At 55.3% G+C, this 27396-nt stretch overlaps 1 protein-coding gene and 1 long non-coding RNA gene across 11 annotated transcripts in view; one reads left to right on the top strand and one right to left on the bottom strand.

Annotated features, from left to right (window-relative positions):
* The window catches only part of LOC308061682, a 529572-nt gene that overhangs the window by 73974 nt on the left and 428202 nt on the right, over positions 1-27396 (bottom strand). The window lies entirely within an intron of this gene.
* RSPO1 (R-spondin 1) overlaps positions 339-27396 on the top strand; it is a gene marked incomplete at its 3' end in the record, with an annotated part of 31494 nt that continues 4436 nt past the window's right edge. For 2 of the 10 annotated variants that reach the window (XM_080381990.1, XM_080381989.1), the window contains exon 1: positions 9269-26470. In XM_080381990.1, the coding sequence (XP_080238116.1) occupies positions 26377-26470 (94 nt within the window). In that variant the 5' untranslated portion in view covers positions 9269-26376. Of the gene's footprint in view, positions 3697-9268; positions 26471-27396 lie in introns of those variants that run through there. The other 8 variants (XM_080381995.1, XM_080381998.1, XM_080381991.1 and 5 more) reach the window with 8 other exon arrangements.

Below are 27396 nucleotides of genomic sequence, written 5' to 3'. Positions count from 1 at the left end.
TTGTACTAAGGGCAGCACAAAAGCTTCCAGCCATGGCATTAAATAATTGTCACATTTTTCTTTTGTAAGGATTAACGTTCCTGCTAACCTTGCAAACCTTCATTGAACTGTTGTCACCCCCTGAAACGCAGCACAATCGCCAAGGGATTAGGGTGTCTGAGGAGCAGCCTGTCCTCGCTATTGTGCGCTCCCGGCGGGGTGAGGAAATCCTGCGACATCAGCCGATAAGTCCCTGTGGCGGGGACGCCAAATTCCCTGCAGGGCCAGGCACAAGGCAGCCCTGCGGGAGCCGGGGCCAAATGCCTGCGATGGCACCTGGGAGCTGGCCCTGTGGCGGGTGGCACCCGTGGCACCTGTACTCGGGGCTGCCCTCCCAGCACGGCAACTGCTGCCTTGGGCAGCGGGGAGCCAGGCAGACCCCCAGCCCTGCCCCCGCCTGGCAGCAGGTTTCCCCATTCATCTCTGCCAGTGTCTGCCCACACCAGGATCCTGGGCCTCCAAAGCCAGGCAAACATGTTCATAAATCCGAACACTGAGGAAATCCCATAAAAATTTAACAGGAAATACGGAGCCATAAAGGGAAGCTCTTGGCATTTCTTGCCGGCTGTCGGCAATGCCCGCTGTGTGCGCTGCGCTCAGGCACCTGGCAGCCGCAGCGGGACCTTGGCTGGGACAGGCTGGATTAGCAGCTAGTTCCCACGGCCCTCCCTTTGGAGCAGGACGAGAGGAGTATGGCAGCAGCACAGACTGATGCTCTTGGGAACAGGACTTCATTTTCTGCAGAGCTCAGTCTCACACACATACAGCACAGGCAGAAGCTCTGTTGCAAGGATGTAAGAGAGAAAAAGAATGCTAAAGCAAACACAAGATTTATGCACGTAGGTCCCAGGAGAGTCTTACAGTGCTTATAAACGACAATACATATTGTCATCCCAACCCCCGTGTTTCAGTAGCAAAGGAAAAGAAGTGGGAAGTGTCTCCAGCTCTGGATCCATTGCACAATAACACAGAATGGAAAACAACCTCATCTGCTTCTCCCCAACATCTGGGCCCTGCATCAGCATCCCCACTGCCATTGCACTTTCCCAAGAGAAAGAACTGTCCCCTCCAGAGAGAAATGGAGAGCATGGAGAGACGGGAGAGTCCAGAGACAGCGTGGTGCACAGGGAGCAGAGCCCAGCATCCTTCTGATGTGCCCAGTTTGGACTGCTCAGCCAGCAAGCACCAAGTGCCTGCTCCAGTCCTCTACTCAGCACAGATGAGGACTCTTCTAGCAAGGACAGAGTGAAGTCTCCACTATGGATGAGTGTTAGTGTTTTGGCCATTCATTTCTGGCGAGCAGGCTCTTGGAGAGGTGGCTGGGTTGGGGCTTGTCTCTTGCAGACCTGCACAAAGATGATCTGCAGTGGCAAAAGCAGCATCTGGACCCCCGCAGCCCAGCAGGATCTGTACTTGCCAGCTCTTTGGCAGGGCACTCAGTATTTGGAAGCCAGCACTTGCTCATTGTTACTACTGTGCAGTGGGATTTCATGGTAGTTTTTCATCAGCTTTGCACGTGTTTGATCATACAAATAGGGACTGAACCTCCCCACAAGTGACAGCAGCCTGGCTGCCCAGGGTCCATTGGGGTTTTGGAGGAAAGATGTCCGTTCTCATCCAGAAACTGACTGTATTCTCTGTGCACGTGGGGAGAATTTGGCTTCTCTTTTCTGGCATCATGGCAAGGAAAAGGCTTCTCCCTCTGCCTTGGGGATGTGCAGGTGGCCGCGCATGGGAAAACAGCACTCCTAAAACATGCCTTCTACAAGAAGGTTCAGAACAAACGTGATGCCAGCATGAACATAAAGAGAGGAAGAAGGTCACCCAAAGCCCAAGTGAATTTCTTTTCATTGGGCTTTGCCAGCAGGTGGGAGTAAGTGTCCTGGCGAACGGTGTGGGTGGCCGTGGGAGCCCCCCGGGGCTGCACCAGTGACAACTGTCCTCAGCACCATCTCCCGGCAGGTGCACCTCAGGGCACATGCTGAGGGTTTGGCTGGTGGTTGGCCGTACGGCAGCCAGGAGCTCCCCCAGCTAAACTCTGCAGCAGGAGCTTTCCCTGGACACCTCTGCTGGAGGCGGTATGTGGGCTTTGTCTTGTAATGTGTTTTGCTTCATCTAAAGGCACTTTGAGAAATGAGTCCCACAGCCAAGCTGGCTCTTCTCAGACTAGTCTCATGAGGCTGCACTGAGCCCTCGTAGGCAGAGGAGAACTGGCTGGGGGCACTGGGAGCCTCTGAGCACTGGCTGCACCCTGTGCCACTGCAGGACTTTTTCTCATTGAACCTTTCTCAGACCATCCCTCCTTTTCTATCAGGGTGTCCACTTTCAAAAGCAGGTGGTGATTGTGGTTGCCAGGATCCATCCTGAGACATCTGGAGGGAGGCTGATTTTCAGGAGATAGCAGCAGATGGTTTTAGTGCCTATTGAAAATTAAGCATTCCTATATCGTCCTGAAGTTTCTAGTGGGTTTTGAAAACAGAAGCAGCTGCAAAAATTTCCATCTTCCAAAGGCAATAGGTGGTGATGACCCTGTTTTGCTGGTCTGGCTCCTGCATGGGGCAGAGCACAGCACAGACCAGCGCTTGGCCATGCACGCGCAACTGTTGCAGTGAAATTGGGAAAGTTTCACTGGATTCATTTTTCACCAGAGAAGGTCATGAGGTCTGGGATGGGTGTCCCACCCTGGGAGAAGAAGTCAGCTCATGCCAGCGCAGCCACCAGCACGGCGGTCCCAGCCGCCAGCGGGCTGGGGCGGGCAGGAGTCCCCGCTTTGCCCGGCTCAGCATGACTGATGGTTATTGGCTATTCCGGAGCTGGTTTCCATGAAGACTTTTTTTTTTTTTTTTCTTTTTGGTAAAAACGTTGAACAATTCTGGATTCATCCCCATGTGGAGCGGGAAAAATTTTGAAATCTTGAACATTTTTGAGGGCTTAAAAACAATTTCCCACCCAGTTATAGCCACCAGTCTCATCAGGATGTGTTTGAAACCACTCCAGCAGGAGCTGAGCAGAGCTGGTCTCAGCTGGATACCACTCTCGACGAGAAATGCCGTGGTGAGGGGTCATGTTTCTTCAGAAAAAAAGTATCTTCAATAGCTCAGGAAGTTATTAGTGTCTGCTAACAATAAGAGCTTTGGATTGATTCAATAGATGCTCATTTTAATTGTAAAATGCCAGTAATGAGAAATGTGCCATCCAATGACTCATTTTTCCCTTGTAAAAATTATTGGACATTTTTATTAGTTTTACAAATGACAGGACCTCGTATTTCTGAGAACACTTTATACAAGCCTTGCACAAGCCCACTCTCATAAAAGCGTGTCTGTGGTGACATCCAGAGCCACAAGAAGGGGAGCGGTAGAAAGGCCCAAAGTGGTGAGGACAGCCCACAAGTGGAACTGGCAGGACCGAACCCCAAGAGGGTGGGAAGGGGTGGATACAGCGCCTGAGACATGAGCTTCGGCGCTCCTTCCCAGCAGTGCCTTTCTGGAGAGGCACGGGGCAGACAGGGGGATGGGTGCCAGCCGGCGCCCGGAGGTCTGCCCGGCGCAGAGCCCCGGCGTGGGGCAGCCGCGCCGGTGTTGAGCGGCCGCCCAGGCGATGCACCGGGCGCAGGGAGGGCAGGAGCCAGCCCCAGCCGGGCAGAGCTGAGCCAAGGTAAGCGCTGTCCCCAGCCGTGGCCCCGCTGCGGCCGGCACCGGGCAGAGCGGGACCACACAACCTCCTCCTCCTCCTCTCCCCCTACAGTCGCTTCGCGCCGTTAACCCCAGCGCCCAGCTTTATCCATCTTGGCGTTATCTCTGCTGGCAGACAGCAGGGGCCCGGGGTGTGCTGGGCTGACCGCGGAGCACGCATGCCCTTGGCTTGCAAGAAACAAGATAAAGGACTGAGCGTGGCCAGGGAGCAGGGGGCAGGGGGCGAGGGGACATCCTGGACCCAGCCCGGCTGCAGCAGCACTGCTGCGGGGCTGCGGGGCTGGAAGGGGCTGGTGGGGAGCACCGGCAGGGTGTTCCTTCTTCTCCAGAGGACAGAAGAGCTGCTTTGGCCAGATCGTGCCCTTTTATAAAATCCAAGCAATATCCCATGGAGAACCAATTTGCACAAGGTGGGGGGGGAATAGTTTTAGAGAATTTCTCATTTCAGCATTTCATTTCTCCTCTCTTGTTGACATTATTTGTATTTTTGTTTACATCTCATGACAAGTCATCTGTAATTCTGCTCAGTGTACCATGAGCTGGCATGATATGACATAATGCAAGATAGCCTACTACTTCTATTTTAGTTTGGAGGATATTTTAAACTTTATGTTATCCAGGAAATTTCTGAAATATTTGTCTTCATTCCAAGCCAGAATGAAAACAATTTTTGAAATGTCGGAAGTTCCCGTGAAACAAGTAGCAAGAGCTTCCAGCTCCACCACCGCGTGTGACAGGGTGGCCGGTGGGGAGGCCTGGGCCCCGCGCGGGAGGGCAGCAGCAGGAGCAGGCAGGGAATGGGCAGCGGGCAGCAGGCAGCATGCAGTGGCCAGCACGCCTCTCTCCATGCCTTGCCGCAGTCCGGCATGCGTTTGCTTTCCAGCAGCAGGACTGCAGCCGTGCGTTTAGGGCAGGGATTTAATGGGAGGGATGGCTGATGGAAGGGCATGGGGAGAGCGCCTGGCATGTCCCGGTGCCCGTGGGCAGCAGCAGGCAGAGGGATCGGCTCGGACCCGGCACATGCCACAGCCTTCCAGCATCATCCAGGCAAGGAGCTGGGACAGGGAGCAGGATGTGCTGCAGTATCAGCTGATGGCAATGGGGACAGGCAGCTCTGCCATAAGCCCGTGCAGCAGGCACAGCCCTGCATCTCTCTCCCTATCTGGGGCAGGACATGTTGCCGGGCTGGGAGGGCTGTAGATGTTAGGTCATGACAGCTTCCCCCAGTGCCGTACTTGGTCGGTGCAGTTCTGGGCCTGTCTGCTAGCTCTCCACAGTGCTGTCAGTCCACCCCAAGCCCCCAGGGCTGACGCCTTCCAGAGAAGGTCGAGGCTGTGTGGGGCAGAGAAGCGACTCCAGCAGCCTCCCCACGCTCCAGGGCAGATGGCTTCCTCGTGCCAGGATGTGCCAGGAGGGACCCGCAGACATTTTGCAAACCCTCTCTGGTCTGTGGGGCATCAGCCCAGGAAGGGAGAGGCTCAGCCAGGAGCCATGAGGCTGTGAGGCTGCAGGCAGGAGGGATTTCCTCTGAGCCACCAGCCCCAGCCGAGACTGAGCGGCTGTGGGACAGGCAGCACTCTGCGGAGACTGCAGGAAGCCAGGGTCCCCGTATCTGTGTGTCTGGGTGGAAAGAGCTGTCAGGTTCCCAGAGCATTTGCCTTCGCCTCTGTGCTGAGACACTCAGTCCTCAGAGCTTTGTTTTGTGTACTCTGTGAACCGACAATTTGTAAAGACATGCTACTGGGCTAATCCTCCATCAGCTCCTGGAGCAGAGACCAGCTGGGATCTGGCAGCTCTCTCCCTTCTCCCGCTTCAGTCTGCTAAAACAGTGAGTGTCTCTGTAACCAGTAGCTTACAGGTTTTGACTTATACGCAAAGCAGAGCAGCAGCTTTCTGCAGTCGGCAGCCGGGACTGCACAGGCATGTCGTCCTCCTGCACCAGCATGGTGACCTGCTGGGCGGGCATGCCAGCTGTGCCAGCTGTGCCAATAAGGTGCTGCGTGCCATGCTGAGTCCTGGGGGTGATGCCAGCTTTGGTGGTGAAATCATCTCGGCTCTCTCCTGGCTTAAGAGCCGTTGTTATGCCCTGGAGACGCTCTTAGGGAAGGGAGCTCTTTTCATGGCATGGTTTGCTGTGGCTCCGATCCATGAGCTAATGCATCGGGGAAGTAATAAAATTAAACACTGAAAAAAAGTACCTTCCTCTTTGTACGCAGGAAACCCCATATACTGCACGTGCCTTTAACAGAGAGCACAGTAGCACCATGAGTCTTGAACCAAGGAAAGATCATTTGTGCTGTCTCCTCTGTTGAGCCCCAGCATGCTGGCTCGGTGAGCAGCAGACTGCGGTCGTGCTGGACAAGCACTGGGTAGACCACTAGGAATGGGGAGACACATGCGCTGCCTTGCTTGAGGCGATTTTGGGAGAACAGGGAGGATGTGGATTTCCAGGGTGCTGAGATTTTGCTGGGGCCAGGAGTTGGTGCTTAAATAAGTGCTGGTTGGCGTCAAATCCCGGATCTTTCTCATGGGTTAGCAGGTAGTGAACATGGAGCTGGGACCAGTGTGCACTAATTCTGGGCCTTCCAAGGAGAAAGGCTTCACAGTGACTTCCTCATCAAGCAGCTGTCAGTGAAGAATAAATACAGCCCTGAGAGCTGTGCCCCAGGCTGCTGCATGCAGTTTTGAGGAGGCAGAACACCAGAATGCTGCTGTTAAATCACTGACTGCCCAAACAGACACCAGTGTCCCCACAGCCGGGCTGGGTCGCTCCAGCCTGACCCCGCTTTGCCTGTGCCACTTGCTCCCAATCCCAGCCCGTGCTGCTATGGCTCAGTTTGGGGTTAGCTGACACTGGTAACATGGGAGGAGGGCACAAGTGATGCCATTGGAGAAATTGTGGGGCATCCAAAAATATTCAGTGTCTCTTTGCCTAAGTCCCACTCTGATGGGACACCCTGGGCTGCACTGCCCATCTCGGGCTGTCCCCTCCAGCGTACTGTGTGGAAGCTGGCAGGAGAAACCTACTGGCAGAGCCGTGTATGCCGTGCCCATCACTGGAGTGCCCCCATCCTGCGTTTGGGATTGAGGTCCTGGGGCCGTGTCCATGACCCCAAGGTGTATCTGGAACAAGAGCTACCCCCTCCATAGCCTCTTGGGCTGTATCTGGGAATGGTGGGGGCCTGGGGGCACATGTAGCTGAGGAATGAGCTCTGTGTCACAAGGGGACCTGCCCCAGGTCATCCCAGATGCCAGCGGCCAAGCAGAGATCTGACTTGCCCCAGTTGTCCCCCTGCTCCTGCGTATGTGCTGTGGGGGCATGGTCACACGCCAGGGTGGGCAATCTGCTGCTGGCCGGGACCAGTGCATGGCTGGGGTTTGCCCTTCACAAGAACAGGCAGTGTCTCCCCACCATGGGAAGGTGAGGCAGGGGCAAAGGGACAAGGATCCCTCACCCATTGCCCCAAGGACACAGAGCTGTCCTGCAGCACAGCAGGGTCCCCTGGGGAACTGCAGGAGCTGGGCATCCATCGGGCTTGTCCCTGGAAAACAGGATCACCCTGTGGCCCGCTGTCAAAGGTACCAGTGCCATTGCTCCGCGTGTAAAGGGCCTGTGATTTTCAAGAAAACTCATCTTGAGTCTGACTGGAGTCTGTCAGAGCAAATTAGTTGCAGTTTCAGCTAGCCACTTGTTTTTGGTTTAACCCTGGGAAAGCAACTGGGCTACAAATGTTTACCTTATGAGGTAAACCATCAATATCCTTGAAACTTTGATTAAAAAAAATACTGGACTAGATCATCTTGTGGGTTTCTTTTTTTTTTTTTTTTTCCCTCCTGATTCGTTTCACAATATGCCAGAAGCATGGCTTGAGTTAGGGCTTTGGCAGGGGCTTTTATCATGATGGATATAGTGGAGGATAGAAAAGAAATTTGGTTATCAGAGGATGCCAGAACTCAACTTCCTAGCACATACATTTAATAATGCAAAAGTTCTCCTTTAAAGGTCTCCTTAGAACAAATCCTAGTCATCACAAAATCCATGGAGATAAATTAAATTACATTTTAATAGTGGAGAACTCATTCCTGGGCCATGCAACAGTGAAAGTATGTTCTCTCTTAGAACAAAAGTAGCCTCATCTACCATCAAAATTCTGAATGTTACCATATGAAAAACTTGATTGGAAAAGAAACCCCAAAGCTCCCAGGGCAGAAGCACTACGAGAGGCTGTCACGGCTGTGGTAGCTCTCTTGCTGACATTACGGTATTATTCTCCCCCGCCTTGTAAATGAAAAGGCATCTCCAAGAAATAGTGTCTAATATGCATTTGCTTGAACTGGAAGCTGCTGGCCACAGACAGTTTTGTCCAGCACGACCTAAGCTTTTCCTCAGGAAGAAAAGGTGCAAGGCAAGGAGGAGTACTGTGGTTCCGTGTGCTCCATGCACTGCAGAGCCCCACAGCCGGCTCCGGCAGCGCCGCTCCACCGCCCAGCCCACTCAGCGAAGGCCTGGCTGGGGCGTTCTCGCCTTTGTCCGGGATCATTGTTTTGTGCTCTGTCATCTCTTAAAGCCAGGCTTAATCCATTCTCTTCTCCACACTGTCATCTTGAAGATATTTAAAATACATGCAAATGATTCCCGTGCAGACACAGATATTTAAAGAGGACGGTGTGTGCAATAAGTGCCACAGTACAGGGCGATGCAGGGTGATGTGGGGCACAGGCTGGGCCAGCCTCACCGACAAACACTTCAAGAACTGAGAGAAAGGGGGGAAAAAAGGCAGAAGGAGGAAGAGGGAAGAGCTGCCACCACTCTTCTGCTCATCCCTCCCACTGAGCCGTGGGCCTGGTGACTAGAGCTAGGCTTGCCCCATCATGGCGGACCGTCCAGTTCTTGGCTTCCTCATCTCCCCCTCGTCCTTCTCGTCTCAGCCTCCCCCTTCCCCTTGCCCAGCCACAGGAACGTGCATCCCCGCTCGCTGCCCTGCCTCTGCCATCCCCAAAAGCAGGGCCTGGCCCCCCGCGCCACCCGGCCTCCTCCCCGTGGCTCCCCACCGAGCGCGGGGCTGGGCCTTGCTCCTCTCAATGTCTGTACAATTACCAAAATCCCTCAGCAGAATTAGCTCCTCGCAGAGCGCTGCATTCAATTAATTATATAGTTTAAAACACAATACGCAGACATAGCCCATCCACACCAGCAAAGCTTTTGGCTCCACTGGAAATCCCTGGGAAGCTGTGGCAGCAGAAGGCAGGCCGTGCGCGCAGGCCTCGCCATGCTCCTTCGGTGTGAATCTTTAATTGTAATTAAAATAATTATAGGTGTACTGCAAATATCTCAGAGAACACAGCAGAGCAAGTGCATTTCTATGGCTTTGGCCTCACAAGGATCCCCTCAACATATGTTTTAAGCTGGTTTATTTAGGCTGGTTTCAGTACAGTGGTATTCCAGTCTGCTGGCACAGGCCTGGGCTAACCTGCAAGGCTCCCTCCCGCCATACGCATGCCCGCCATCACTGGGGACACTGGGGACACTCGGTGCCACTTCCCTACAACCCCCAGCAGCAACACTGGTGCTGCGGCCCTTTGTGGGTCAGCGGGTAGCTCTAGCTCATGTCTGCAGGTCCCCATATTGCCCCAGGGACCTGAACCCGCCTGGGTCCCTCCAGGGAGCCATGCCAGGGGCTCTCCCTGGCCCCACGTCGGTCGCAGAGCCAGCGCGGCCATAGCTTTCTGCTCTCGCTGCTGCAGGTTACTGACAGGGGGACTCGGGACTCCCGAGGTCACCAGCCTGTGTCCCCATGCAGCAATGGGAGCCCACAACAATTACAAGCTTCCTGCGTGTCCTGCCTCTGGGGTTTTGTCACACATGATGTCTCACATCTGGGATTCGACCGGTTGGTGGGGATGGTAGTGCTATTTCCATGTCAAGCTGTAGCTTTTTTACCCCCAGCCGTTTCAGGGCTTACAGCTATTGTGTGGGTTTTTTTAATGTTGCAAGAATTTATATTGGGAAAAAAGTGCCTTTTTTTTTCTTTTCTCAATGCCTTGGGAAATGTCATGCAGCAGGAATGTTCCCAAGAGCTGCTCATGGCCGAAGGGGGGATGGGCTCAGGCACGGGCCCTCATGCCCAGCTCCCGTCCCGGTGCCCAGCCTCCTAGGACCAGCCCTTTGGACTGTGGCTCCCTTTGGTGCCCCGTCCCGTCTCCCCAGCTGCTGCCCTGCACTCCCAGGAAAGTGGGGCCAGCCCAGCCCATGGCAGCACCAGCCCCTGGCCTGCTGCTGCTGGGCACAACAGCAGTGGAGGCAGAAGGGAGGGGGCAGAAGCCTGGAGAGGAACAAGGTGTTCATGGAGCTGCTTCTGCTGCAGAGGTTCTTGGTTCTGTGTCCTCCTGGCTGTGCCAGTAGCCTCTTCCACTTCCAGCTCTGGTCAGATTCACAAGAAATGCTGGAAGTCCCAGCCCTGTGGTGTGTCATCATTTAAACTTGTCCTTCAATAGTGTCCCAAAGCAATTTACTTTTCCCGAAAATCAAAGCCCCCAGGAGAGATGCTGGGAGAGGCAGGGCTTCCCTCATGAATCCCAGTGGCTCCTGCTCCCCCTGCCCTGCCCCGCTCGCTGGGGCTGGATGTCCCCCTTGGCTGTGGCTGGCAGACTGGGCTGGTTGTCCTCTCCCATGCTGGCCCATAGAGCAGCCCCTGCTGTGGCCCGAGTGAAAGGTGTAATGTGCTTTGGAGATGGATCGGCACTGCGTGATGGAGCAAGGCTTGGGCTGGGTTTGTTGAACAGCCGGACTTTCACCCTGGGGGGAGTGATGTGTCTCATGTGGGGCTGGGAGAGCAAGGGGAGGAAGAGCTGAGGCATTGCATGCAGGATGAGAAGGCATATCTTCCCCATGAAAATACAAGTGAGGTTTATATTGATTGCCCCACTGTAAAGGTGCTGGATGCCTTTTTCCAAGCTCAGCACCACATCACAGACCGCTTCCACGGGACTCATTAAGGAGCAGAAAAGGCTGCAGGCATGAGTGTCCACCTTCAGCAATGGTTTGGCTATGATTGACCTCAGAGGGCTCTGGCTTACATGTGGGGAAGGGAGGGTGGTGGGGAGCTGAGCTACTGAAGAGTCAAGTTGTCCAAGAAAGGTGCTTCCAAACCCACCTGCTTGTTTGGGCTCTTACATAGTAGGGGACTGATGAACTGAGAGAGAGAGACAGCAGAGAGCAGTGCCCAGGGGCATGCATGGGGCAATGTGTGGGGCAACGAGCAGGGCAGTGCACGGGGCCATGTGTGGGGCCATGTGCAGGCAGTGCAGAGGGACCCCCAGCCTGCCCAGCACTTGGTGCAACAAGCACGGCAGCCCCAGCCGGGCCAGGGCTGGGGATGGAGCTGTGGACCTTTTGCCATAACCCTGCCATTTCCACGCTGATAGCAACGCTGGGGATGAGCAGCAAGGCACTTGTGATCCAGCACAGTGGGGACGGCTCCACCTTGCAGATGTGAAGTAAGGTGACACGTCCAGGGACTGACACAGGGATGGAGCAGGTGCTAGCTGGTGGGAGCAGGCAGGGTTTGATTGTGGCTGTTGTATGTGCCTGATGACAACACATCTCAAAAATCCAACCCCAGGAGCAGGTACCAAGGGAAAAAAATAATGAGAAAGAAATTGCCAGGGGATGACAGTCTGTATCTCCTTCTCTTCTGCCAGGATCTAGAGTGGCCCTCCACCCTCCTGCATGCCAGGGGATGCGGGGGAAAGCTAGGGGATGCTGAAGGATGCTGGGGGATGCAGGTGGAGCAACTTCTTTGTGGGACCCCATGCCCAGGGTGCCCCCACCATACCACCAGCACTGCCCTCCTCCCCAGCCACAGAAGTTTTGTAGAAACTTTTTTTATAGAAAAAATTGTAGCAGCTCCTGCCTTTACAAACACAGTGTGCTGCTGTCCCTGCCAGAGCTCCGTGCTGGTTTGCCTCAAGGAATCTGTGAGATCCGTCCTGCTGTGATCTGTAACAATATTGGGATTAAATTAGCTTCCCTGAGCTGCAGAGGGGTCAGTGTGTAAGGCCCCCTGGTTAATCCAGCAGGCCAAAGAGAACAGAAGCCTCCCTGCATTGGGAAAGGAAAACAACAGGGTCTGTTTGCAATCCATGGAGCTAATTCAAACAGCATTCCTCAAACAACAGGGGAAAAGGGCCTTCGAAGCAAATGAGAAAGGAGCATTTCCCAACATGCGCATAGCGTCGCTCCTTGGAAAGAGGCAAAATGTCCAGCCTGCATGGGGCACAGTGTCAGAAAACCTGGCAGGCATGAAAGAGAGATCCTGAAAAGCAGGGTAGCTCGCCGGGGCGCACACGCGAACTCTGCCTCCCTGCCCTGTGCCTGGTGAGCACAAAGAGAGCCAGTCCTGCCAGATGCCTCTTGACCTGTCCACAGGGGCATGGGGGGTGCAGGCAGGCACCTGGCACGCTGCCCACACCACACCTGGGGTGGGATGGGGCATGCAGATCTTGCTCTTCCTTTGCCCACAAAGAGTTTTATGCAGAAGTCATTGTCATGGCTCTGCAGCTCATGGCTGCTCATCACGAAACTGGGGTGACCTCTCCGGGGACACTCCCGGGTGCAGACACACTTCTTGGCACTGGCTCTGCCAGGCTGCCAGCACCGCCTCCGTCAAGCAAGGCCAGCGAGCAGTGCTGCCCGGCTGAAAGCCCAGGCTTGCTTGCTCTGCCCGGGAAGAAGAGGCATGCCTGGGTGATCCTATCAGAAAGTCAGCTCCCTTTCCTCTCGCTCCCACATCGCCCCGTGGAAGGCATGATCCTGCGTGCCCCCATGCCTGACCCCCCAGTGCGGCTTGTGCAGCCTGTGTCAGGAACCTGATAGTCGTCTTTGCAACCAGAGCAGTTGTTTATGCAGTAAGTTAGGCAATTGGGATAACTGTATTACCGGGGACTGAGGACCACAGGTGTTCAGATATTATTAAAAACAATTGCCCAGGCTATCAATCATTCTGCAGGAGATAAGCCTTCTGAGAAGCAGCCCTCTGTGTCGAAGCAGGGTGCAGAGAAGCAGCACACCGTAGGCTGAGTCTAGGAGCACCACAGACAACTTCAGGACGTTCTTGCTTTCCTTCTGCTTTCTCGGCGAGCGTCTTTTTTGCTTTTTGCTTATGCTGAGATATTATCAAAGGCTGATGAGGCACCAAGGATGAGTAATGCACCCTCTGTGCCAGCTGAGAACTTGTAGGCACTGGTACCTGCCTCTGCACACAGGGTTAATGTCAAGGGCGCAGAGCCCTGGGTCTGACAGAAGCTGTGGTGCTCAGTGCTGGATCTGCTGGGTGCAGACCCGCTGCCTGCACCCCAGGGCCCTTCAGCAGCACCCAGAGGCTGAGGGACATGGCTCCTGATAGGACTCAGCTCAGCCCCAGCCTGGAAGTCCCCACGGTTCCTGGACAGGGTGGGCTTTCCATGGAGAAGAGGCTTTTCCCTGGCTGAGAGAAGCAGAGGGAGACGCAGGGCAGGAACCGGAGAGGGATGAGCTAAGACAAGAAAACGGCAGGTTTTTAATGGGGAGGGGAACCACGTGCTTGAACAGCAGACTGGGGGATGTGGGGGGAGTCAGCACTCACGCTGCTGAAATGGGGGAGTGAGGCTCTCCCCTTGGCTTCGTGCACAGCAGGTCATGGAGCCCGGCCAGGGAAAGGCTGGAACCAAATGGGCAGGGTCGCCCAAGCTGGGTGATACCTGTAGCGCAGGATTAGACCTGTCTCTTGCTTTTCCACCTAATGCAACTGGAACTGGTGAATTCAGGTGGTATTTGCCTGCTTTGTCTGCCCCTTTCCCCGCACAGGGCATACCCATGGGCATGCTGCAGGCTGTGGGTGCTGCTCTCCAGCACTGGAAGCTGGGACTGCCACCACCGCCTGCCGTGGTGCTGCACCCGCATGGCCCGGCCGGAGGAGCCCTGGCTGCTGGGCACCTGCTCGGCCAGGACTTCTGTGGGTGGCAGGGAAAACCTCCCAGCTCAGCAGCTCTGCTTTCAATCTGGAGCCGCTCAGCGTTTTTACCCAGCTAAAATGTGGAATTTCATGTCCTTTTGTACAAGAAAGAAACAACCTGTTTAGGATTAATTTAGGATCAGCCTCAACAGCCATTAGCTAAAGAAAACCCAAACGGTAAATTAGCTGCCTGTCAGAAGGGGAAGAAATGTGGGACTTGATGCTGGATTTATTGTGGAGGGTGTTAAGGCAGGATTTAGTGTGATTTACTGTCCTCTGCAATGATACCTTCTAACACCAGGAAGCTGGCAAGCATGTCTCCTTTGCCTTCAGTCAGATATACTGCTCTGTTTGCTAATTATTGACGTGTCCGGTAGCCCTGTTCTTGCAGCTGGGTTTGTCAGCATGTCCATTACAGAGCTCTGTCTTCAGGGTTTATTGCTTAGTTATAAACATTTGCTCCAGACTGAAACTTGATCTACAGCTGTCAACTGGAGTTCCAGTGCTCTGAGGGAGATTAGGAAGAAAAAAGTTTGGCTATTCAATGCAAGCATAAAATACAAGATCTTCGGTTCATTGGATTTTTTACTCTTACAGTCAGCTAGGTGATTTTGTCTCAGCGCAACATTTGATGGTACTTCAGAATTTCCTAAAATAGAAAGTAAAAAAGCTCCAAATATAAATAGAAAAGGTCTTTAATATAGAGACTTGCAACAGTGACGGCTTAGCATCTGCCCAATATTCAAAACACATTCACAAATGCTCCTGTGAGATAGCAATGATCTCAGAAGATATTGTTTACAAGTAGGAAACTAGGGATATTTAATGAGGTGCTAGAGAAAATTCAGGATGAATAAAACTTCCATACACACGTGCATTAACCCGAATGCAATGCAAAGGAAAAGCTGTGTAAGGGGTGAATTTTCCTTCTTGCCTGTTTTGGGTTATTTTGCATCTTTGTGTTCATACCTGCCCCCACATAAGCGCTGTGCAAAGCAGAGATGATTGCAAGTGTGTGAAGAACACAGATCCATGAGACTCTCCAAGCCCCAGTGTGTCTGGGGGGCTGCTCTATGCCATGTCCCATCCCCCATCCCTCCTTTTCCTCGGGGCTGCCAGTTCCATACCGAGCCCCACAACGTGCTCCAGGGGTCATGCCAGCGACTGCTGGGGATGCTCAGAGACATCTTCAGGAGGGGTCCATGGGCAGCGGAGTATCAAAAGGGACCTGCTTTGTCCCCCAGCAAAGGACCTGAGGGGATTCAGGAGCCACTGTAGGGCCCCTCACAGCCTTTGAAAGAGCCTGTGCCCTCCAGCCTCCAGCTAGGAGCCCTGCAAGCTTGGGGAGTATCAAGTGAAGATAATGCTTCTCATTGCTTCAAGACTTTTGTAAGCACTGCAGGGTGAGTCACCCTGCTTGCACAGGTGTCTCACCCACCAGCACGTTGTCCTGCAATGTCGCTAGGAACTCTCAGAAGCTAGGACAGAATTTTACCCATTACAGAATGGTATCTCCTTGAGTGGATCTTCCACCTGAAATAAATGCTGAAACATGTCCAGACGGTTAAAGAAGTGGACCCACAACAGGGGGAAGGTAAAGGTCACTGGTTTGGGCTTTAAGGAAAGTATCTTGTGTTATGACCAAATAACTTTCATGTAGAGAGTTTAGAAGATATTGGCACTGGTTTTTGCATCACTCCTCAAAAAGCACAGCCTGCAAATTACCTTCAGCCAGAGAAAGCCAGAGGCAATTGGACAAGGAAAGAGTTAGAGAAGGGCAAGCTTTCTGTGTGAGATTCCCAAGAGAGGGAAGGTGAACGTGAAGAAGCAGCAGCCCCCTCCCCAGCTGCAGAGGCCGAGAGCATGGGTAGCTTAGCAAAGCAGGGAGAAGACGTACTACATCCTCAATGTACTGAGGGTGATGGCCTTAAATGATAAGGGAGGATGGAGCAGACCTTGCCATCCCTCCCACCACACCCTTGTGTCCTCCTAAGCCCACCCTGGAGTGGGGGTGGGCCGTGACCCTGCAAAGCAGGAACATGAGGACTGTCCGCGTTCCCCCAGTTCTCAGAGACACCAAAGAGAAGCATCAACCCTCCCCAGGAGACTGCCAGGGTCTGCAGGACACAGTGTGCCAAGGGGTTTGCCACACAGCCATGCCCTTGGGACCACCGGCTGGGGCACCGAGCATCAGCCCCACGAGAGCCAGGGATGAGGGTCAGTCAAGCACAGGCACCCGCTGCTGCTGGCCGCTCGGAAGGAGAGGTGCCATGCAGATCCCAGCATGGCTCCATGGCCGTGTGCCCCGGGAGCACCGACTCCGCACCTGAGCTCCTGCTGCCAGGGGCATGCGCGGGGATAGGGGCTCCCTGCACCTCCCCCCGGGCTCCCCGGGGCTGGGGCACTTCTGCCTCCTCCATAGGGGAGTCGCAAGGGCATTGCAAGGGCAAGTTGCCGGATGCTGCCGAGGCCTGATCCTGCTCAGCTTGCCAGGTGCAGTGCAGCTCAGGGAGCGTGCCCAAGCCTTGATGTTCCCCAGTGCACCCGCACGAAGCAGGGATCTGTCCTGTGTCTCTCCTGGGCACCCCAGTTAAGGCAGGGAAGGGAAGGGGAGCTGGCGATGGCACAGGGAGCACAGCTCCTGGGCTGCTCAGGTGTGATGGAGGGCACGTATCCAGCACAGCCTCACTGCAGTCACGCTGCCTTCCTGAGCGTGAGCGTTTCCTCCTGCTGCACAGCCAGAGATTGAAAAACAAGCAGGCTTTCAAGCTCTTTGCCTTAGCGCCTTCCCCCCTCCAGAGGATAATAAGCTGCTTTTAATATTTGACATGTTTATTAACAGATGCAGTTGTGACAGCTGATGACTTCATATGCCAGTTACCACTGAAATGTTAGTAATAACTCCGAATTAACTGTCATAAATAAAAAAGACTACAAAGACAACTAGATGGTGTGTCACTCTGCAGTAATTTACTGAGACCCCGTTGGCTCTGGATTGCAACGCTGGGAAGGTCCTTTGTGGAGCTCCAGTCCGGGTTTTGCAACAGTCACAATATTTTGGCTGGATATTGTCTTAGGAGGTGGTACTAGTGGGGTGGAATTCCCTCATGCAGGAGTTTGCACTAGATGCCTTTACAAAGCTGGATACTCTGGTAATAATAATAATAATAAAAAGCCCCTACCCGGTGGATGGGGATGGAGTCTACGGCATTGAGACCAGGATTTATTAATGTGCAAATTGCTCTGATATGATCACATACTTTCTGCTTTGCATACGCAGGGAGCAGCGTGGGCTGATGGAGTATGAACTAGCCTGGGCGATCTTTACGAGCTGAAATCCTGCACATCACAGAAGGGTTTGTTTCTCTGCGCAAAACCTGGGAAGCTGTTAGAAACCTGCTCTAAAAAACAAGTGAACAAAGTACCCAGACCCAAACGCACCAGACTTCTCCATGAATTCGCCATGAATATATTTTTCATTTTTTTTGACAGAAACGTGCATGTAACTTTCTCTGGAGGAACCGAGGATTTTTGTAGTTGGTCTTGTAGTGTTTTAAAACTGAGAAACCAGTAGAGTCTTTTCAGCAGTGATGAGGGAGTGACAAGTCAGAGGTAAGGGTTTCAGAATGCATGTTTGTTTAGATGAAGCTTTTGCAATGTGGGCTGCTAATGAGGAACGCAAGCCTTGTCAGCATCCGACTTGCGGGTTTGCCTTGTGCAATGTGGATAATGAGTTCAGACAATGAAAGCTGTGAGAAATCACAGCACGATCTGTTGGGATCCCCGTCTCCCCCACCCCCAAGGTGCGTGGGGCTTTGCAGGGAAGCTGGGCTGCTGTGCGCTGTCCCCTGCCACTCTTACCTTCCCAGACTGGGGAAGGGGACACGGAGAGCTGGTCGCAATATTGATAAGTTCGCTGGAGTTCGTTGCTGATACTGGATCAGCCCAGGGTCCCGCCGGCCGCAGTGCAGAGGCTGAGTGCTACACAGCAGGCTGCAGTGCCCTGCCTGCTTTCCCACTGACTTCCAGAGACAGGAGCGTGTCCGAGCTGAGCAATGAGGGGACAAGGCAGTTAAGCAGTTGCTGTCTCAGTATTGTTGTGGCTGCACCTAATTCAGCCTCCTGCAGAGGACAGCACCCATGGGGGCGCGGCAGGCACCCGGAGAGTGCGGGGTAAGTACGTACTCCCTGGGTTTTTGGATGGGGGATCAGTGGGGAAATGGTTAACAGCGATCATGGTAATAATTAGACGTCCATGTTAACACCCCATGCTGATGTGCAGGGGAAGCGCTGCTGGATCTCGGTGCTGGGCTGCCGAGCCCGTGGGCTAGCGAGGGCTTGGGGCTCACTGCAGCATGCTCCTGCAGCCAGGCGGGGACGTGGCTCCCCAACAAGGGCTCGGGTCAAGGTGACGTTTCAGCCTCCTTCCTCCTGGTCTTCCGCACCGACTGAGCCCGGGCGCCGCGAGACGTGGGTGTGGGTGACTAGGGAGTGATCATCCCTGGACTTCTGGCGTTTCTTGTAGGCTCAGGCGTGTGCGTTTCCTTGAATGGCCCTGGAGATGGATGAGGGGCGGTTCAGGTGATGCGGTTTGGGTTTGAAGCGGTGTCTTATGCTGAAAGGCAAAAGAATAAGGTAATGCTGGCGGAAGCAAGTGTTGCATGGCATGGCAGGCGTGGAGCCTTCACTCTCCTGCACAGTGGTCAGTGCATATCGGTGCAAAAAATCCTGGTACCTGAAGGTCCGTGAAGTTGGGTCAGTGCTTATGGTGCTTTTTGTGATGGCTGGGTTTATGTTGAGATCCCACAGGGACCCAGCACTTGCACTGAAACACCTGCCTGGAGTGTTCTCCAGTTTGAATGATTTTGTCTAAAGTCCATCCGTGACCCTGGAGCAGGTGAGCTGCTGACTGCCGATCACCCCATCCGCGCTCCGGGGCCAGGGCTGTGGAGGCTGGGTGGGAGGATGGTGGCAGCACCACAGGCCTGGGAACGCCGGTGCGGCAACATGCCTGGAAACCACCCTGGAAAAAAGGCTCGTTTCAGCTGGATCAGCTCCCTGGCCCCAGCATGGCCGCTGCGAGAGCAGCAGCACCACCCTGAGGGACACAGCATGGAGTGAGCCAGGGTTGCGGGGCCACGGATGTGACCCACTGAGCACAGCTGAAACAAGTTGCCCACACTGGCGTGCACAAGCAGCAGCAGAACGGTGCACAAACCCCACTTTTCCATCACCTGAGCTAGATGTGAGCTGGCAGAGTAGCTCCCTGCCTGCACTACGGGGCCGTGACACTGCAGTGAGCGCCAGAGCTGGGGGCCAGGTCAGCCTTCCCTGGCCTGTGTGGATGGCCCCAGAGTGGGACAGTGGGGACCACGCAGCCAAGAGAGGTGGGGACCGGCCAGCAGACACCTTCCCCAGGGCTGCGTGAGGGCAACCAGTCATGTCCTCAAGGACAGAAGTGCCCGTCTCTGCCTGAGACCCTGGCAAACACGGAGACACCCTTCCAGCTGTGCCCACCACCAACCTGCCTCCAGGATGGTCCTCTGGGATTTCAGCTTCCCCACACGCTTGTGTGCCAACTGATGGGGGCCAACTGCAGGATGTCTTTTGTTGCAAACCACCCCGAGCAATGCCCGTTCCCCCTGTCCTGGTGGTGCAGGTTGCTTTCACCCCTCTGAAGGGCAGAACTCACACGTGCTTGAGCCAGCCTTGCAGCAATGGCTGGTCTGGAAAAAGCTGAGGCTGCTCTGCTCACTCCCTCCCACCAGCTGAATGCCCTGTCCTCCCAGTGCCCACAGCTGAGGTTCCTGTTATTTTTCCCAACTGTGTTTTCTTCTGCTGCTGAAATCGGTGCTGCTCCTGGCTCTGCAGGGCTCAGGTTTCCCAAGCAGTGACGTTTCGGTGGGAGAGCCAGTGCACTGGGAATCCCTGCAGGAAGCTCACACTTGGCAGATGCTTCCTTTGCACATGGCCAAGCAGAAAGCCCCAGGTGCCATTTAGGGTCTTTGCCCCAGGCTTCGTCTGATTAGCACAGCAGCTTGTGACTCACTGGGCTCCTGCAAGCCCTGGAAATTTGCTTTTAAACAGCCTGCATTTAGAGTAAGATGTGGAAAGCTGCTGTGAGCCCTTTTTTTAGACACATTAGCAGTGAAATAAGAGGGGAATTGGGTATTGAGCTGGATGTGTGCACAGCAGCCCTGGCTATGCTTCCTGTTTTGCATTAGACTCCCCTGCTCCCCCCACACTCAGGGTCTCCATGAGCTGGGGCTGTGGGCTAACATGGTGTGTATCCACTCCGCACCTCCCGGGGAATCTGCTGAGCATGTACTTGCACGGGGATAGGGCCTTTAGGGTTGTTGAACAGCCCTTTTGATGGAAGAGCGAGATTTTCAGTGCCCTGGTCTGCATTGCTCTGAAATGGACTGTTTTGCAGTTCCCGGTCTGAAATTTGTTTTGATTGCGGCTGTCGTAGTGCATTTTGTCCCTGGTTGGCATCTGGTGATTAATTGAACTGTAGGAGGCTTGAACCTACCTGAAGTTGTACCTACTAGAAATAGGTTTGCTTTTTCAGTGACTGCAGCTTCCCCGTCTGCAATACACAGCTGTGCCTGCCAGGACGACTCCAGCGCTTTTTCAGACGTTGCTCTGTTTTTGTGAACCAGCACACACTGAGCCTGCAGCCTGCTTCGAGGCTTTGCTGCTTCCTTCTCCTCCAGACCAGTATGCTGCCTCTCTTGTGCTAGCAAGAGGGTAATGGAAATCCCCCAGTAAAAAATTTCCTGATGTTTTACAATGCTGAAGCGCAAGCGCTCCCAGAGAGAGGCCTGTGGCACTATTAATCGCAGCATTACTTGGAGCAGCTACTGTGCCGGGTGCTGCACAAGGCGGGTGAGGAGCTGGTGCTGAGCGGGGGGCTGGAGCCAGTGGGGAGGCTGGGGGGCTGCTGCGGCAGAGCCCTGGAGCGACTCCCCGCCGCCAGGCTGGGGCAGGGGGGCAGCCGCCGGCAGGAGCCTCTCCTCGACGTATTCCCCATTAGTGGGTCACAGCACGGCTCCGCAGATCTGGGGAATGCAGTGCAGAAGCTGGTGGAAGGAGTCAGACCTCAACAATGCTGTGGAGAACTCTGCTGCCAGATTGGTTTTATTATTTTATTTTTTTCAGTGAAGTTTATGGGTTAGGGATTTTGCAGAACTTGGCACTCAGATATAATATCAAATGAAGACCTTCTGGTTCGGAAATTTGACTTAATGCAGCCTTCTTTTATTGCTTCAAGGATTAAGCAGAACAAAGTGGCTCTGCATGTGCATGTGCAGAGATGTTTGCCGTCTGAAGGCGTGTGAGACACCCTGTGGCAGTCGCGATGTCTGAGCCGTGTGTGTGTGGGACCTTCTTCCGTGGAGGGTTTCACAGTGCTGCTCCTGTAGCCTCAGCACCATCTCTGCTTTGCTGACAGGGAAACGCCCCTCGGAAAGGCAGTGGGGGAGAGAGACTTTCCCAAAGAGAATGAGGGTCCCCAAGCCTGCTACCTGCAGCAGCCACTGCCTTCCTGCCGCTCCAGGGCTGCCAGAGCAGACCGGGAGCTCCAGCCATGCAGGGTCACCCCACGCAGGCAGGATGGTGCAGGCAGAGCAGAGACATGGGATTTGGGGAGCACCGGCACCGTGGACACATCTCTGTGTGCCTGTAAAATAGGAGTAATGGTGCCACAGGGCTGAAGGAGCTGCCTGGGGCACCCAGGCAGATGGGTGTTGCTGCCGCTGGTCCTGCAGCTCGCCAGCTTGCAGCGCCTGTGCAGCCTTCACCCACTGCTGCTGCCTCCTGCCCCAAGGGGCTCTGTGCCAGGCAGCCGGCACTCACCTCCCCAGGGCTGGCTCCTGACACCCGCGTCTCCTGGCAGGCGCCGGGGAGCAAGGGAAGGTGTGTGCTGCGGAGCCTGCTGGCTCAGCTCCCTCGCCGGGCTGGGGAGCTGCACCGCCACACCTGGGGCTGCGAGCTTTAGATGTCTTGGGGAAGCTTTGCCTGCCGGAGACTTTTGCCAGGGGAGGGCAAGGCACGCAGTGAGATAAACGCGTGTGTGGGCTTCTGCTCGTTGGAAAGACGCCTCCTCTCCCGCTGGCTATATCCCACCTGCTGAGGTTCAGCCGTGCTGCAAAAGCAGCTCGGCCGCTCTCCAGGGCAGGGCCGGGCCGGACGGGGGAGGCTGCGGGGAGCTCATGGTGGCAGCAGTGTCTCCTGACGCAGGGTGCAGGGTGCTGCACCACCATCGCTCCATCCTACTGCTCCTTGACGCCGGCCTAGGGGTTTTGGTGGGCACTGCGGAGCTGTGCCACCCTTGGATGGGATGGCCGGTCCTGGTGCCGGTCTGCAGAGGCACCTCCTGCCCCTGTGTAGCCTCCTTTATCTCCCCTCTGGTACCCGCTGGCATTTGTCTCCCTGCAGCCCTGCTCTGGCTGGCTCCGATGCCAGGCAGCAGCTCATCGTGCTGGTAGCAAGGATCGCCACGTGCCCCACAGACCCCATCCTCGCATGTGGCCCTGCTCTCCTTAGCAGCCTGCCCTCATTTCCTCCTCCTCTTCCTCCTCCTGCTCTCCTCCCAGTACATCTGATATCTGGGTGCCATTATCGTTATTGGATGGGCTTGTTGAAAGTTTATGTAAAGGCAGGTTGGGGAATCTGCCGGCAGCGTGGAGCTGGCTGCTGCCACAAACAACCTCCCTGGAGCCAGACTCTGCCTGCCCGGGGCTGCGAAGGGCTTGAGGCAATTTGCCCTGGGTGCCGGCCATCGCCCAGGCCCGAGCCTGCCGAGTGCAGGGCTGGGAGACTGTTGGGACCAAAGGAACCTGGGTGAAACCCTGCAAAACTGTGACTCCTCCTGCAGGCAAAGATGCTTCTGAAACTGTTCTCCTTGTGTATTTGCACCCCCTAAACAGGCTGCCAAGGTGAAATTTGAGTTCTCTAGCTGGCTCCAGGACCTGGAAACCCAAGTTCCCCTGCATCCATCGCTGATGTCCAGCTGGCTGTTGGCAGCTGACCTGGCAGTTCCTGGGGGTACATTACTGCTGCTGCTGTAGTCGGACTTTGTCCTGCCTCCAGCCCTCAAACAAGCATCTGGTCCTTCTCTCCCAGGCTCAGTAAACCTTTGGAGAGCCCGTTTACATTACAGATAGCCTGATACATTCAGCAAGAGGCAATATATCAGCAATTTAGTTATTCTGGATTAGGTCTCAAATATCCCAGGGATATAATGTTGGCCTTTCTCACCTTGTGTGTAGGAGGACTAATGGTAAGTTATCTGGATGGTTTACATTTTCTGGTTTGTATCGGAGCTCCCAGGGACCAATTTATCCTGATTGAATTGCAAACAAGGCTTACTGTCATCTCAGATGCAGGGGCCAGGTCTCTCCACAAATGAATTCAGAACAATTCAGGTTACCCCAAATTCTTCCTGTCGATGGGATAATGGCATAAATCCTGCTAAAGTTTAGGCTGGAAATTGTTTGCAGCAACCTGAGCTTGACCGATGGCTGCAATAGCAGAAAGAATCATAATTTGTGTCCTGAGGTGAGGGTGGGAAGAGCTGGGAGCCCAGCCCTTCTGCTGCAGCCTCTGCCGGCGGGCACACCACAGGCACTGTGGGCTCGCAGGGAGCTTTTGAAACATGGAGATGGTGGTAGTGATGCCAAGGTAGTGACCACCTTGGCACTGGCTTTTCAGCATCCAGGATGCCAGTAGCTTTTCTGTGCTGAGTGGGCAGCTCTGGCCAGAGGCCCAAGCTCCCTTTGGGCTAGAAAACAAGGATACAAAGAGGAAAAAGCGTGTGCTTGTCCGGTTTGCATTGTGCCCTCAAGGTTTCCCATGGCACTTCCCTGCCCTTGTACTGAACAAACCCTGAGAGATGGGGTATGCGGCGGCGGCATGAGCTTCACGCTGGCTCTTGGCACGCTGGGGCTGTACTTGCTCCCTGAGAATATCCCTGCTGTCCCCACACTGAGGAGACTTTGCCTAAACTGTGAGTGTTGTGTAAACACTGCAGGACGCGGAGCGGGTTCAGTGTGTACTTCCTGCAAATGCGCTTCACCTGCAAAGCTGCCGTAATTAAAAACAAGGGGCAGCTGGATCGGGGTGGCGACACCATGCTCCCTCCAGAGCAGCTGGCGCTCAGCACTAATTTGGGGAGAGTTTGGGCTTGTTGTTCTGACGCTGCCCTGCTCACACCAGCTAGCATCCCCGGGGTCCTCTGCCTGTGCCGTGCCAGGCATTGCCATAGTGTGCCATGCCATCTGGCCGGAGGGTCCTTCCTCACCCGGCTGCCCGTGCTGCCTCACCCCTGCACATGGGAGCCCTGCACCATGCCCAGGTCCCTGCACATGAGTGCAGTGCGGAGGGAGGCTGTGGGGCTGGGGTGGGATCCCCCCTCTGTAGGGCTCTCCACTCGGGTAAACACTCCCAACAGCCCAGCTTAAGCACTTGACAGTGTTTATAAAGCAGCTTGCAGCAAACAGACTTGGAAGTGCAGAACAAGTTGGTGTTTACACAAGTGACTAATTATTTATTTGAAAATCCTGTGGATGAGCTGTGGGCTGTAACGACAAGCACATGGGGAGGCAGCGCTGTGCTCCTGCCCCAGCAGTGCTCCGCAGAGTCGCAGCAGGGACGTGGTGAGAAGTCCAAAGCCATCGGGGCAGGAGGATGGCAGTAGTGCTCTGCAGCACCCGATGGCCTCCATGCCTTGCCAGCACATGTGAGCCAAAGCCACCACGAGGTGCCTGCTCCCGGGGCACCTCTCGGTGTTGAGTCATGTGCTGCTACAAGACCTGGCGGTGCCCGAGTCACATCTCCAGGCAGCAGCTGACTGAAGATGCTGCCAGCCCGCTACCGCTGCTGTGGGCAGCCCTCTCCATTCAGGTATTTTGCTGCTGTAGTCATAACTACACTATAGCTGGGCTGGAGTGGGGGAGCTGCACCGGCTGGTGGCCCCTCGGCAGGTCCCCCACCCCATGGTGGGCACGGGAGGGGGCTGGCACCCTGGGGCCCATGTCCACCCTGCAGGCAGCGTGCAGGGTGCAGCCGGGCTTCATTCCAGCACCATCACCACTGGCCATTTGGGGCATCGGCGATTGCGCAGTTATTATAAAAGGATTAAAACCATTTTCTGTTTCATTTGACTTCACAGAGTGAATGTTGTCGCCTTTATTCCCACACAATGGCAGCCGTTGGCAGGGCTTTGCTCTGCCAGCTGCAGAGAGGAGCGTGGCCCTGCCTGGCAGTGCCAGAGCTCTTGGTGCAGCTCAGAGGTTGCCTTTCCTGCACGCCAGCCACAGGGCACACAGAAAACCACCTCCCAGGTCATTTCCCGGAGGAGCAGCACGCTGCTCTGCAGCAGCCCTGCCTGCGCTGTCTGTCCCCCAGAGTCGGGCAGGCAGCCAGCAGGAGCAAGGTCTCAGATGCTCCAGGGTGAGGACAGGACACACAGCAGCTCCCGGCCTGGCTGCGCCTGGCTGCCACCCGGCAATCTCCTGCTGCACCGGGCTTCCCTTTGCTCTCCAAGAAGTTCATGCAGAGCAATTGGTTTGTTGCCCAGCCTGTCCTCCCGGCATTGCTGTCTCATCACCCCGTCCTGCCACGCATGTCGGGCAACTCATTGCTGCCGCTTGGCGAGGGGTGCACGGCACTTAGAGCCGTGCTCGCTGCCAAACACTGGGCTTCCTCCGCTGGCACGGCCGTGCGAGAGCCAGTGAGCCCTGGGCAGAGCAGCTCCTGTGCTCGGCCCTGCCTCTGCCTGCGCAGGCAGCGCTGACCCTTCCCTGCCGCTCCGGGGGAATGGGAGCTGGGAGGTTTGGAAATTCCCTCCAAGCAGAAACGCGGCATTTCAGGCAGCTCGTGGGACGATCCCACCCCGTCCCCAGACAGCCCTGTCTCTGGCTTGGGACTGCAGGCTCGCTTTCTGCTCGGCTCCACTACCAGCCCCAGAGGTGCCCACTTGATGGGAAACATCTTGTGCGCTTGGCAGTCCGCAGAGGCCATCTGCTACTCGAGGAGGGGCGGCCGAGGGGGACTGGCACTATTTTAAACAAGTTACAGCTATAACTGTATGCAGCATCGGCAGATGGCAAAGCTGGGTTAGGCGTTTCTCTGTGTGCTAACTTATTAAGCAACACTGACTTGTGGATGAGGTTGGAGGGTGATTTACCCCACACCACTCCGGGTGCCACCATCTGCCCGCACCCCTTGTGCACCGCTCCCCCAGTTTGCCCCACGGCTTCCACGCTCTCCCACCTCAGTGCCGAGCCCAGCCGTCGTTTGAAGCAATGCTGACTGCTGAGTTAATCTGTCCTCCTCTTCCTTTGCAGTTCCTGCAAGCGCACTGGGAAACTGCAAGCAGCTAATGCTCACTGCCAGAGCCCCCAGATGGGACTAGAGCCAAGCGCCTGCGCTCCTTACGGGGATGAAGGTAGAGCCATGTTACCTGCTACCTAAGCTCACTGTTGCTGATGTAGTTTGTGGATATGGTCCTGTACCAGGCTTCGTGCACAGACTCTCAGCTCTGATCCCGCCTGAGACGTTTTAGCAGCAGCAGAGAGATCCCCAGCTGTGGAGCAGGCTCCTCCGATCACCCTGCAACGGAGGGGCTGCAGCGCTGGAGTGTTACTATGCAGCTTGGACTGTTTGTGGTGGTGGTTTTTCTAAGCTCGATGGATCTAACAGGCAGCAGCAAAGTGGTGAAGGGCAAGAGACAAAGACGAAGTATGTATGAAACGCTTTTCTTCTCTACTTCTTCTTGTGATGCTGTATGGTTCATGCAGATGTTGAATGTGTTTACCAACCCAGGGAGCTGGGCAGAGCCTGGGGTGCCCCTGGGAGCTCCCCAGGTCCCAGTCCCATGCAGAGATATGTGCTACCCCATCCCACTGGACCTGCCGCAGCCCTGAGCCCCCGGCAGCAGCCCCCTCTAACCCCGCAGGCATTGCCGGGCAGGGGCGGGGATGAGCAGCCCCACAGCCTGCAGCTCGGGGCAGGGAACTGCCAGCACTGCTCCCCAGGGCTGCAGCCCTCAGGCAGGCTGGTGCCCACAGAGCACTCAAGGCTGGAGGAATTTGCTCTGCGGAGCAGGATGGGGTGAGCCTCCCCCCTTCCTACAGCCCACCTTTGCTGTGGCAGGTGCTGAGCAGGCAGGCAGCAGCGGGCAGCCCACCCTGCACCCTGCCAAGGCTGGCAGCCTCCGGGTCCCCCACCACCCCATGGTCAGGTGCCCACCTGGGAGACAGGCGCAGCAGAAGGAAAGGAAGGGAGCAGGAGCTGCGCATCGCTCCCCATCCGTGTCCGCAGCCCTGCTGTGCTGGCGGGCTCCCACCCCACACCGGCCTTTCCCCCCGGCTGCCCTGTCCCACCCGGAGCCCCCAGCAGCTCTGCCCGGCCATGCGCCATGCACGGGTGCCCACTCAGCTGCTGCAGGGATGTCTGGCCATGGGGCGACCTGAGGTGCACAGGGGTTTAATTCTCCCTCCAGCCTGGATGGTCCTTGGCCGGTCCCAGCGCGGGGCTCAGGCAGGGCAGCTGGGCTGAATCGGTGCAAGAGCAGCCACAGGGGTTTGCCTTCATTTATGTAAGCTAGTGTTAGAACTGTTTTACATTAAAACTGTTTTAAATTAAATTATATAAAAATGATTTTA

This window comes from Falco punctatus (assembly GCF_963210335.1).
Source record: "Falco punctatus genome assembly, chromosome: 3".
NCBI lineage: Eukaryota > Metazoa > Chordata > Aves > Falconiformes > Falconidae > Falco > Falco punctatus.
This window is presented reverse-complemented; position numbering and strand designations above follow the sequence as displayed.